The sequence below is a fragment of the Onychomys torridus genome, chromosome 19 (genome assembly GCF_903995425.1).
Source record: "Onychomys torridus chromosome 19, mOncTor1.1, whole genome shotgun sequence".
NCBI lineage: Eukaryota > Metazoa > Chordata > Mammalia > Rodentia > Cricetidae > Onychomys > Onychomys torridus.
In genome coordinates this window covers 53,088,501-53,101,022 of record NC_050461.1, presented here as the reverse complement: position 1 = coordinate 53,101,022, position 12,522 = coordinate 53,088,501, and the positions used below count along the sequence as shown (strand labels likewise).

Genomic DNA, 12,522 nt, shown 5'->3' with positions numbered 1-12,522 from the left:
CTCACTCTCCAACATTGAGAAAACTCCATGCTAAACTGGAAAACCAAGTGTGCTTGGTGAGGACTACTCCAAATTGGGGTATGTTCTATTAGAATAAGATATACCATTTCACTGAGAGAAACCCCTGATTCTGAGTTACCAGTTTTCACATTTGAACTTCAGATTTTGAAAAACGTTACTCAGAGCATGACCTGGAGTGTTGAGGAGAATTGTGTAATTGATGGTAACTGAGCCACATTGGAAGTTGAGCTTCCCGGGTGTGTGGTTGGTGGTAATGTGAGTCACATTAGATGTTGGTCTTCCCGGGTGTGTGGTTGGTGGTAACTGTGAGTCACATTAGATGTTGGTCTTCCCGGGTGTGTGGTTGGTGGTAACTGTGAGTCACATTAGATGTTGGTCTTCCCGGGTGTGTGGTTGGTGGTAACTGAGCCATGTTGGATGTTGATCTTCCCCAGTGTGTGGTTGGAGGTAAAGGTGAGCCTCGTTGGGTGTTGAGCTCCCAGGTGCTGTAAGGTGCAACTGAGTTGTGAAAAATACTTGGGAAATTTGGAGTTACAAAGTTTTAGAACAGTTTAAGAATTGGGGTGCTTTCATTAACAAAAACTATATTTTCACAACAGACTACCAGTACAGGATAATTGCTCAAGCCTGTGACCCAAGGACCCTTATTGGTTTGGCACGAAGCAAAGAAAGTGACCGTCGCTTTTTTCTCCCACCTCCTCCTCTGCCGTCTTTAAATGAAGTAAGCAAGCATGGGATCGAGGGAGTGGAAAGGGTTAATGTGTGGGTGCAAAGAAATAAGAACGGGGGACTGGAGAGGTGGCTCAGCTGTTAAGAGCACTGACTGCTCTTCCACAGGTCATGAGTTCAATTCCCAGCACCCACATGGCAGCTAACAACTGTCTGTAATTACAAGACCTGACACCCTCACACAGATATGCATGCAGAATACCAATGCACATAAAATAAAAATAAATAAATTATTAAAAATAAATAAATCAAAAAATTTGTTTTAAAAAAAATAAGAATGTGGAACTGGATAGAAGCTGAAATCTTCGTTTCCACAGGTCTATGACCCTCACAAGGGGCTCTTCCGGTGCCATTTTCTGCCTTTGTGAGTTGAGAGAGTCTGTTCTGTTAGGTCACTCCATAGCATGTCAGCACCCAAAAGAGGGTGCCTTGTAGTAACTTTTTTGTTGCTGTTTTGTTTTTGATTTTTCAAGACAGGGTTTCTCTGTGTTGAACTGGAACTTCCTTTGTATACCAGGCCACCTGCCTCTGCCTCCCGAGTGCTGGGATTAAAGGCATACGCCACCACTGCCCGATTTAAGATTTATTTTTAATTATGTCTGTGTACCTAGACGTGGATATGGGCATGTGAGTACCAGTGTTGAGGGAGGTCAGAAGAGAACAACAGATCCCCAAGAGGTGGACTGACAGGTGGTTGTGAGGCACCAGACATGAGTGCTGGGAACCAAACTTGGGTCCTCTGCAAAGAGCATGCTCTTAACTGCCAAGTCATCTCTGCAGCCCACATTGTTTTTTTGTTTTTGTTTTTTTTTGCCAGAGCTGAGGATCGAACCTGGGGCCTTGTGCTTGCTAAGCAAGTGCTCTACCACTGAGCTAAATCCCCAACCTACATTGTTGTTTTATAGATGAAAATTTTCTCATCCTGAGCACTCCTGACATCTTAGATCAAATACTTTTTTTTTTTAACTGGAGGCTGTTCTGTGTACTACAGGATACTTAGCAGCATTCCTGGACTCTGCTCCTAAGATGCAAGGAGCCCCCCAATTTGTAGCAAAGGAAGTTGTCTTCCGACATTGCTAAATATGTCCCGGGGATTAAAGTACCCCTGGGGAGACCCATGGCCAGGAGCATGCTGAAGTAACTGTAGGTGTCTTGGGCACCTTCCTTAGATGAGAAAGCAAAACTAAAACTGTGATGTAAACAGTCATCCGAAAAACAGAAAAGTAAATACATAGAACATTAATGATCATGAAAAATGAAATATTAAACTCCACACTTAATGACATCTGTAATAGGGCATAGTTCATTTTGAGTCAAGATATCAAGAGGTTCCTAAGGTAAAAATTGAGTTACACTTCCAACTGTCTTTTTTTTGTGTGTGTTTATTTTTAAGATTTTATTTTGTATGTATGTGTGTGGCCTGCATCTATGTATGTATACTACATGCATGCTAGGTGTCCATAGAGGCCAGAAGAGGGCATCCAGTCTCCTGAACTGGAGTTACGGGCGGTTGTAAGCCATCATGCGGGTGCTGGAACCAAACCCATCTCCTCTGCAAAAGTGGCTGTGCTCTTAATTATTAAGCCATCTTTGCAGCCCTTGTCATAGGTCTTTAAATGTGACAGCAGGCATGGCAGCGTGGAACCACAAACTAATGATTGTGTACCTCCACTTTTGTGGCTGCGGACTTTCCACATCATGACCACTGTTGATCCTGCGTACTTAACGTGCGTGTGCGTGTGCGTGTGTGTGCACGTGTGTGTGCGTGTGTACGTGTGCGTGTGTGTGTGTGTGTGCGCGTGCGTGTGTGCCGTGCGTGTGTGCGTGTGTGTATGTGCGTGTGCGTGTGTGTGTGTGTGTGTGTGTGTGTGTGTGTGTGTGTGTCTCGCTCTGACTCTTCGGGTGTTCTTTTGTGACACTCAGTTGTTGAGTTTGTGTCTGCAGACTGTCTTTGCCTTTTATTTCAGGATTCCTCCACTGAAGAGGAACTCAGGCATTTGCTGGCTTCTTTACCTCAGACCGAGCTCGATGAGTGTCTCCAGTACTTTACATCCTTGGCTCTCAGTGAAAGCAGCCAGAGCCTGGCCGCGCAGAAGGTTTGCTTAAATCTTATTCAGCAAACGGTTTGAGCGCTCGCTGTTTTCCAAGACACTGTGCTGGGCTAGCGTTTAGAACCTCAGTTGTTAACCCGGTCATGGACTCTGTGCTGTGCACTCGCCTGCGTAGTGTTGGGAATCAGAGAAGGATAACCAGAGATGTGGTTAAGAAAGATTCGGGTTCCAGGAGTCCTTAGCTCAGCTTCTGAGCTCATTTGTTGTTTTGTAGGAGTGAACTCTGATATTGCACCTTTAGAATCAACAGCAGGGTTGGGTATAGCTCGGTGTGCTTGCCACGCATGCTCTAGACTTGGGTTCAGTCCTCAGCATCTAGGCCTGTGTTCTAACCTGAACTCTAGATTTGAGAATCCAGCCTTCTCTCCTTGGAGTATAGCAAGAATCTGGAATTTAGCGGATCAAACCTGCCTTCCCTTGATACAGCCCTTACCCTCTGGTCTCTGTCTGTTTGCTTAAGTTGCAGCCTAGCGGTCCAGCTCAGTCCCTCATGTATACAGCTGCCAGCAGCTGTTCTGACACATCTCCTCTACCGCATTGGCTTTTGTTTCGACTTTCACTTCCTCGGTGGTTTTCAAATCTTCCAGATCCCTGTCTTAGTTCCTCTTAGGGTGTTGGTTCCCCTTGGTGCCGGCATTGGCTCTTCCTTGCGATTGTGTCTTGTCTTGGTTGTGCCTGTGGACTCCAGGTTCACTCTCAGATGAGCAGACTGTTTTCTAGCGAGTTCCAAGCACTGTGAATGATAGATTTGTCCCCACAGAGCAGGGTTGTTTTTTTTGTTTTTTTTTTTTCCTCTCCTTGAAGTTCTCTTGGTGTTTTCCCACTTGAAGAGGGGGACACATGAAATGTAAGAAAAAATTCAGTAAGCCCAGACAGACAGACATACATAGAAAGACACACAGAGTATGGCAGGAGTGGGCAGAGACGGCAGGGTACAGTGGGCAGAGACAGCAGAGTGCGGTGGGATCTGTGTTGTGGATTTTAAAGAAATTTTTATGATTCATAAGGTTGGGGGAATATTCATGGGGTAAGGTGACCTTTGCCCCTTCTGCATCATGGTGGATAAGATCTCCCTTTTATGGAATTTTATTCCCATGATCCTCTAGAAAAGCCTACCAAGAGGAGGGATGCAGACCCTTTGTTAGTGCACGTGTGGGAAGATGCCCTGGTACCTTAGTTTTTGATATTTCAGGAGCAGGCTGTCTGCAACTTCAAGAACATTTAACTGCAAATGGGCTTTCTGAACATCAGGAACACAGCTGCCGAGAAACAGCTGTCGCTTGGCTATCTCATATCCAGCTCCCTTTGACACTTGCTTAAGGACCATGATGGATCTGATAGTTGAAGCGTTAATGTAATTAATCTTATCAAAAAATTAGGAATCAAAAAATGGGGATAAAAACCTGAAAGCTCAGAGAAGCAGGGGAGCAGCCACAGTCTCTTCCTATCTCTTCCGTTCCTTCGACCAAAAGGGCCGAGAGCCTCTCTCTGCCCTGTCTTTCGACTTCCTGACTCCTCTGTCTCCAGTCCTCCAAACCACTATGGTTAATTTAGGTCAGCTAGTGGCTGGCCCCGCCATCTGACTCCAGACAAGCTTTATTTGTCAGAACACAATCAAACCATCACACAACAGATAGTCTGTTGGTTAAGACACTTTGTTGGTTTTGATGTTTCATTCTGTAGGCTGGGCCAGTGTTTTCGTGAAGCCGAATGCAGAATGGAGGCTGGCTGTAGGGCTCTCTTCCCCCAGCTCCCCGACTCCAGTCTATCTTCTACATCACGCTTGATGGCAGTTTTTCCCATACCCTCTTAGGACAGTTCAAGCTCTTGATCTCAGAGGTAGCCCCACAAGAAAGCCCCGAGAAGGCATCTTCTCCACTGAACACAGTTGAGGTCCTACACTCAATATCCTCAGCCCTTGCTCATCTCCCAGGCTTTTCCCCACGTCTCCAGTTCTAGCCCCCAGGGTTTCTCTTGATTTCTAACAGCATTTGAAACATTTTATACATTTTCCTGGACCCAGCTCGTCTTCCTCAGTGTAGCGAGAACCACTCTTGTTCCTGCCTAAAACCGTCCAAAGGCTTCCTGCTCTATGGCAAGCCAAGCCCTGTATGTTTCTTGTTGAAGGCATGCATAGACTACTTATCAACATGCTGCCTTCAGGTTGGAACCAAGGGTGGCAGGAACGTCCAGTAGACAGTTGCGGATGTAAAGCCTGCCCAGTGGCAAAGGGTGTGAAAGCTGATGGAGTTCTATCCACAGGTCAGAGGGCAAAGCTGGGTGTGGTCTCATCAGTGTTTACAGTGCTCCTCGGGAGCACAGGATGCTGTCTCATCAGTGTGCATGATTCTGCTTTCAGCACCACTCTGGATACTGTTCATAAGACTCAGTATCTGGTGGTGCTTGTCACTTTTCATTTTATAATTGTGTGTGTGTGTGTGTGTGTGTGTGTGTGTGTGTGTGTGTGTGTGTGTATGTATGTACACACAGGAGTCAATATCAGGGATCTATGGCTATTTCTTTCCACCTTACTTTTTGAGACAGAGTGTCTTGTTGAATCTGCAGCTTGCCAATTCAGCTAGACTGGCTGGCCAGCAGGCTCCTGGCATCTGGGTGCGCTCTCTCCCATACCCAGAACTGAGGTAACAGATGTGCACTACCTACCTGCCTTTTATGTGGGTGCCGGGGGACGGAGCTCAGTTCCTGATGCTTGTGCAACGTCTTTTACCCACCGAGCCATCTCCACAGCCCCTGACTGCCTGTCCTCTCCCCCATGAGCTTCACTGTCACCTGGGAAGAATTCAGAGCCATGGTGTTTCTAATAATTTTGTTTAGTGATGCTTTTCCATTAAAGACTTCCTTTAGTATTAGGTTTTCGGTTGAGTCCACTACCGCAGCCTGTATGGATTAGTCAGTGCTGAAGGAGATGACTCCAGAATGACCAGTGGATAAAGAATTGACTGCCAGGAGAGGGCGGAAGTAAAGATGGGAAAAGAAGTCAGAATTGTTCTGGGAATCGCCTGGTGTGTTCTGTTTAATACTCAATAGAAGTTTGTGTAACATTCCCTTTAAATTTTCAAAGTATCTGAGACATTTACATATTTGACATCCTTTTTTTGTTGTTGTTTTCAAGACAGGGTTTCTCTGTGTAGTTTTGGTGCCTGTCCTGGATCTCGCCCTGTAGCGCAGGCTGGCCTCGAACTCACAGAGATCCCCCTGGCTCTGCCTCCCGAGTGCTGGGATTGCAGGTGTGCTCCACCACCGCCGCCTGGACTACATATTTGCCATTCTTAATTTGAATATATCACATTTGCATATTGAAATCCCTAATTTGAATACATTATACATATGTTAACAGGAAGCTGAACCTGTAAATACTTTGTCTTGACTTCAGGGAGGACTCTGGTGTTTTGGAGGAAATGGACTTCCTTATGCAGAAAGCTTTGGAGAAGTTCCCTCTGCCACAGTGGAAATGTTCTGCCTTGAAGCTATAGTAAAGCATTCAGAGGTAACTTGCATTCCAAAATACGGCTTGTCCGAGTTACTCGGACACGTATTTGGGAGTGGGGAGAAGTGGAGAGGAGGACCTTGGATGAGTTAGCGGGGAGTAAGCAGTAAATATGGTCAAAATACATTGTATGCAGGTATGAAGTTCTTAAAGAGTTAGTCAAATATTATATTTTTAAAATTACACTTTTAGCCGGGTGGTGGTGGTGCACACCTGTAATCCCAGCAGCACTAAGGGGCAGAGGCAGGCAGGTCTCTGTGAGTTCGAGGCCAGCCTGGTCTACAGAGCGAGATCCAAGACAGGCACCAAAACTACACAGAGAAACCCTGTCTCGAATAAACAAACAAACAAACAAACAAACAAACAAACAAACCAATCCACTTTTAACTGTTGGGATTAATAAGCATGATTTAGCACCAGTACATAACTTTCATTTTTATTACCTATTTAACCTTTTTAAAGTTTTACTGTCTTCATTTTGTTATGGATGCTTCCCCCGCATGTGTGTCTATGTACCATGTACGCGCCCAATGCCCTTGGAGGCCAGAAAAGGGCATTGGGTTCACTGGAACTAGAGTTACAATGATGAGCCACCGTAGGTGCTGGGAATTGAACCTGGGTCCTCTGTAGGAGTAGCAGCCAGTGCTCTTAGCCACTGAGCCATCTCTCCAGTCCCCTATTACGTATTTTAAACAATTGTTCATTGCACATAAAGGAAGGAAGCAGTCCATGGCGCTCACGTGACCTTTGTCGTTGATTTGAGCGGTCTCCTCCTTTGCAGGGTGGGTTTACACCCAGCATCAGGGAGTTAGTTACCTTCCATTGAGACCGACCTGTCGGGGAGGAAAGGAAATAGTGGGTGGTGGTGCAGCTAAGTCACAAGGACTGTTGATTTCTAGGCACTCTGGTATCATGGTCGCCACAGTCTGCTTACTTATCAGACAGGATCTGCAGCTGTATACCACCATGCCCAGCTACAGTTTGACTAAAAAGGGAGGGGGCAAAAAGCCTGGTGGTACCCACAGAGGAGGTATAAGCATCACCTGGGAAACATGTTAGGTACAGTGTCCAATTGCCCGTGATGTTTAAACTAAGCAGATCTCGTGTGGAATGCAGGGATTTGCATTTGCCACTGGCATACTCACCCACATCTGCAGAAGCACTGGCCTCAAGGTTCTGAGCTCAACGCTTTAACCTAAGAACGTGAGCCCTGGCTGAAATGCACGGCTGTATTTAGTCGTTGTTGATTCTCACCTGTGGAGTGGAGATGAGGTAGAAACAGGAGGGCTGTGGGGACCCTCCCTGGAGGCGTGAAGCAGGAATAAAGGACTATAGCACAGGAGGGGCTGTGGGGACCCTCCCTGGAGGCGTGAAGCAGGAATAAAGGACTGTAGCACAGGAGGGCTGTGGGGACCCTCCCTGGAGGCGTGAAGTGAACAGAGCTCTGCTAACTTGTGCTAGATACCCTCCCACTGTGACCACATCGAAGCAGGCGGGGGCTTGCAGCTCCTGCAGAGGCTCTACCAGCTCCATAAGGACTCCCCCAAAATACAGAGAAACATCATGAGGATCATTGGAAACATGGCCTTGAACGAAAATCTCCACCCCGCTATAGTCCGCTCAGGTAAGAGCTTTGCGTGCGCTAAGGATCCTCGCACTGCCTCGTGTTACATCAGTTTTTCAATAGACTTAAAGCTCTCAGGGTTTTCTTGGGTCCAGACAGTACGTTGTTTGGACAGTGACAAGGAATTGTTGTCAGTGTTCCACACTGAGGAGTCAGCATCTAGAACCATCACAGGCCAGCAGGCTTGGACACGAAGATTGTTGAATTATTGATGTGATTTAGTTAACCAAGAGGCAGACAGAAAAGAGACCCACTGTAGAACTTACTCATTTCCTCTGCAACCTACGAGCCCCCGGGAGAAGACGCACATCTGCCTTCTCACCTTCTCGCCCTCTCTGCTCCTCCCTCCCTCCTAGCAATGTGAGCGCAGATTACTCTTTACAGAGTTTTTAAGGTTTAAATTTATTACTGTACTTAGTAAACCAATGCTAAATTGTCTCATCTTTGGCTAGCGGGGGCCCAGAGAACTGATACACACAGATTAAACATGTGATGTGTGTGTGTGTGTGTGTGTGTGTGTGTGTGTGTGTGTCTGTCTGTCTGTCTGTCTGTCTGTAAACTTCTGTATTAGTTGTTTTTCTGTTGCTGCCATAAAACATCGTGACCAAGGCACTGTAAGGAAGAAAGTGCATTTGGCTTGTGGTTCCAGAGGGATGGGAGCTCATCGTGGCAGGGAGGTTGGCAGCAAGCAGCTGGAGAAGGAAGCTGAGAGCTCACATCCTGTACTGTAAGCTTGAAGCAGGGAGCATGAACTAGATGTGGAATGAGACTGTAAATACCCAAAGCAAAGCCCACCCCCAGTGATACACATTTTCCAACAAGGCCATACTTCCTAAATATCCACAAACAGTACCACCAACTGTTCAAATATATGAGCCTGTGGGAGACGTTCTCATTCCCACCACTGTGACAGATACATACATACACATGTACACACACACACACACACACACACACACACACTGTACTGGCTGCTTTTGTGTGTCTACCTGACACAAGCTAGAGTTACGAGAGAGGAAGAAGCCTCAGCTGAGGAAATGCCTCCATGAGGTCCAGCTGTAAGGCTTTTTCTCACTTAGTGATCATGGGGGAAGGCCCAGCCCATTTTGGGAGGTGCCATCCCAGGGCTGGTGGTCCTGGGTTCTGTAAGAAGGCAGGCTGAGCAAGCCAGTAAGCAGCACCCCTCCATGGCCTCTGCATCAGCTCGTACCTCCAGGCTCCAGTCCTTCTTGAGTTCCTGTCCTGACTTCCTCCTATTGGTGAAATTATTAAGGCCACTCCACGTAGTTAAAGGGGAGGTTTATTTTGTGGGGTAACTTACAAATTAAGGGGTAGGTTGCAGGGTCTGGCAAAGGTATAGCGCAGTCTGGCGGTGTTCTCTGGAGAACTCTGCTCGGTCTACCTCCAGTGTCCAGGGTCCCGGAACCAAGAGAGAGAGACCTCCTCCCGATCCTTGGTCTTCCACTTCCTCCTCCGCCCTGCCTGTGGGCGTGACCATTACCGAAGCTTCAGTGGGGGTTGGAACTTCCAGGCCAATGCTGGGATGGTTATCCACTATATCCTCCAATGATGGACTATGAGCTGGAAGTGTAAGCCAAAACCCTTTCCTCCCCAGCTTGCTTTTTGGTCATGGTGTTTCGTTGCAGCAATAGAAACCCTGACTAAGACACATATACACACATAGACATATATTCATACATAAATGGGAGTACACAGATACATGCATGTATACCTTTGTATATTCATGCTTGTACACATATTAGAAACTATGAATTGACCCTTAGGTGGTCTTTAGATCAGCAGATGTTATTGTTCATTTTGTTCTAAGATGGGGTCTTACTCTGTAATCCCCCCGAGACTAAAGGTGTGCATGACTGTTTAGGCTGTATATAAGTCTGGGCACCACATGCATGCCTACTGCTATGGAAGCCAGGAGACAGTGTCAGATCCACAGGGATTGGAGTCACAGACAGTTGTGAGCTGCCTTGTGGGTGCTGGGGATTGAACCTGGGTCCTCTGGAAAAGCAGTCAGTACTCTTCACCACTGATCTGGTTCTTCAACCCCACATCAGCAGGTTTTAATTTTAATGAATTCAAATCCAGAAATCAGAAAACTGTCTGAGAAGCATGAAATGGCCAAAATATTCACCTTTTAGAACTAAATATAGCCTCTGTCCATGTGTGAGTTTTTACAACTCTTGGGAAGTACCAAAGCTACTCTTTATTTTTCCTTCCTCCTCTGTACTGCGAGTGTCCATTCCCTACTTCTCCTTTCCCACCTGCAGGCTGGCCTTGAACTCACTCTAGCTGAGGCTGACCCTGAACTCCTGAAAGACCTGCCTTCCCTCATGGACTGCTGGACTCACAACTATGCAGCCCCACTTTTTAAAAATAGCTCTTTAAGGTAGAAATGTTTATCACTGATTTGAGCCCCGCTTGTTTGTTGTCTGGGCTGTAATGAGATTTTTAGTTGTATATGTGAACAACCTGGGCTGTCGGGCAGACCCACTAACAGCTGTTAGCATGTTCTCCTGCTGCTCTTTGCTGCAGATGTGGCAGCAGCATCTGTGAGACTGGGAGAGCAGTCTCATGGATAACAACGTTTTATTATATTCTCGAGAATGTCCAGAATTCGATCCTGAGTGTTCTCTCTACCAGAAAATGGTATGTGCAGTAACGTACACTGAACACCTTCTAGAACAGTAGAGGGGGTTAGTGAGGTTACTCAGTAGGTCAGGATACTTGCTGCCTAGCCTGATAATGTGAGTTCTGTCCCCAGAACCCACGTGGTTGAAGGAGAGGACTGACTCCACACATTGTCCTGACGTCCAGATGCACCCACACCCTCACATGCATGCACACAAAGTACAAAACATGTTGCATACCATTTTACACACACACACACACACACACACACACACACACACACTTTTTATTTGTAAAGTAAAATAAAGTATGCAGTGGGGATGGAGAGATAGTTTAGTCATAATAGGCTAAGGGCTCATGACCAAAAAAGACAAAAAAAAAATGATGGTTGAGAGAATAAATGAGCAATTCACAGAAGAAAACCAAAGTTGCTGTTGCTCTCAGACTGCCCCGAGCCCTGTGTTATGGCAGCAGTTGTTAGTTCTGCTCATGAACTGAAGCTTGGACCGTATTCTGAGGGGAGGTGTGCGCCTGCTCCGTGGGGCAGTCCAGCTGTGGGGTGGGAGGGGCACATGCAAGTCAGACGCTGATTGGTGGAGCTGGGAGCTCATCAGAGCTGTGCAGTAACTCACTGAGGGTCCACAGCTCATAAGGGGACAGAAATTTGACCCCAAGTCTCTGACCTCAAGGCCCATATTCTACTTTAGGTTGTGTGTGTGTGTGTGTGTGTGTGTGTGTGTGTGTGTGTGTGTGTATGTGTATGATATACAAATAGGTACTTGTACATACTTGAGAAAACAGTTCAACCTGCCTTTTTTTCAGAGCCCTCTTCCACTCCCCTGCCTCCTGAGAGGTAATGACCATTGAGTTTGGTGCCTGTATCTCTCCAGACCTTGTGTTCTTGTGTCTGTCTGTGTGTGTGTGCATGCTCTTTTTGTACATATGTATGAGATCATACTGTTATCCATACTTCTGTTCGTTTCCTTTTGTTGTTTTTCTTTGAGACAGGGTTTCTCCATGTAGTTTTGGTGCCTGTCCTAGAGCTTGCTCTGTAGACCAGGCTGGCCTCGAACTCACAGAGATCCACCTGGCTTGCCTCCTGAGTGCTGGGATTAAAGGCATGCGCCACCGCCACCCAGCATCTGTTCGTTTCTTTTTAAAATAAATTTTGGAAATAAAATAAACAATAGTATTTTTCCTTTCTGAGCTCTAGGCTTGATAAGGATTTTATCAAATTCATTAAAGAAATAGTTTCCTTATTAGTCAGGTTTGTCGATATGATTTCTGATCTTCATAACAACCCACTGTTTTTTATAAAAATCATCATGGCATTCCATCCTCTTTTGAACTCACTGGTAGCAATGGCCATGTGTTTCACTTCCCTCCTTAGAGTTCCCTCAGAGGGTCTGGTGGGAAATATCCCAGCTTCTCGGGACACAATGGAGCTGGGGTGTTTGGGCTTCCTCACCCAGGACAGACGCTTGCGGCTGGCTTCCTCTCTCCTTTTCCAGTCTGAAGCATCTCTCTATAATCTGAAGTGGTTTGCATCAGTGCTTAGGATGTCTGTCCTTCTCCTCAGGCTGGGTTTCTATAATGGCAGAAGCTCTGAAATCCTACCACATTATGGAGGCTTCCCATGCTGCCAGAACCCTGGCTAATCTAGACCGAGAAACTGTGCATGAGAAATACCAGGATGGGGTGTATGTGCTCCATCCCCAGTGTCGGACAAGGTGAGCATCACATGGGTTTAAATGATCCTTTTTTTTAAAACTGGAAAGTGATTTTATTTGCAATTGAAAGAGGGGGAAAGACCTTCAAAAGAGATCTAAGAAAAAAACTGTAGCACCCATCTCTGTAGGCTAGCCACCCCCTTCTGTTCTCCC

General features: G+C 46.3%; 1 protein-coding gene across 2 annotated transcripts in view; it reads left to right on the top strand.

Annotated features, from left to right (window-relative positions):
• Serac1 (serine active site containing 1) overlaps positions 1 to 12,522 on the top strand; it is a 40,782-nt gene that overhangs the window by 13,127 nt on the left and 15,133 nt on the right. For both annotated transcript variants that reach the window (XM_036168842.1, XM_036168841.1), the window contains 5 exons: positions 621 to 742; positions 2,718 to 2,846; positions 6,256 to 6,369; positions 7,831 to 7,993; positions 12,219 to 12,369. In XM_036168842.1, the coding sequence (XP_036024735.1) occupies positions 621 to 742; positions 2,718 to 2,846; positions 6,256 to 6,369; positions 7,831 to 7,993; positions 12,219 to 12,369 (679 nt within the window). The remainder of the gene's footprint in view (positions 1 to 620; positions 743 to 2,717; positions 2,847 to 6,255; positions 6,370 to 7,830; positions 7,994 to 12,218; positions 12,370 to 12,522) is intronic.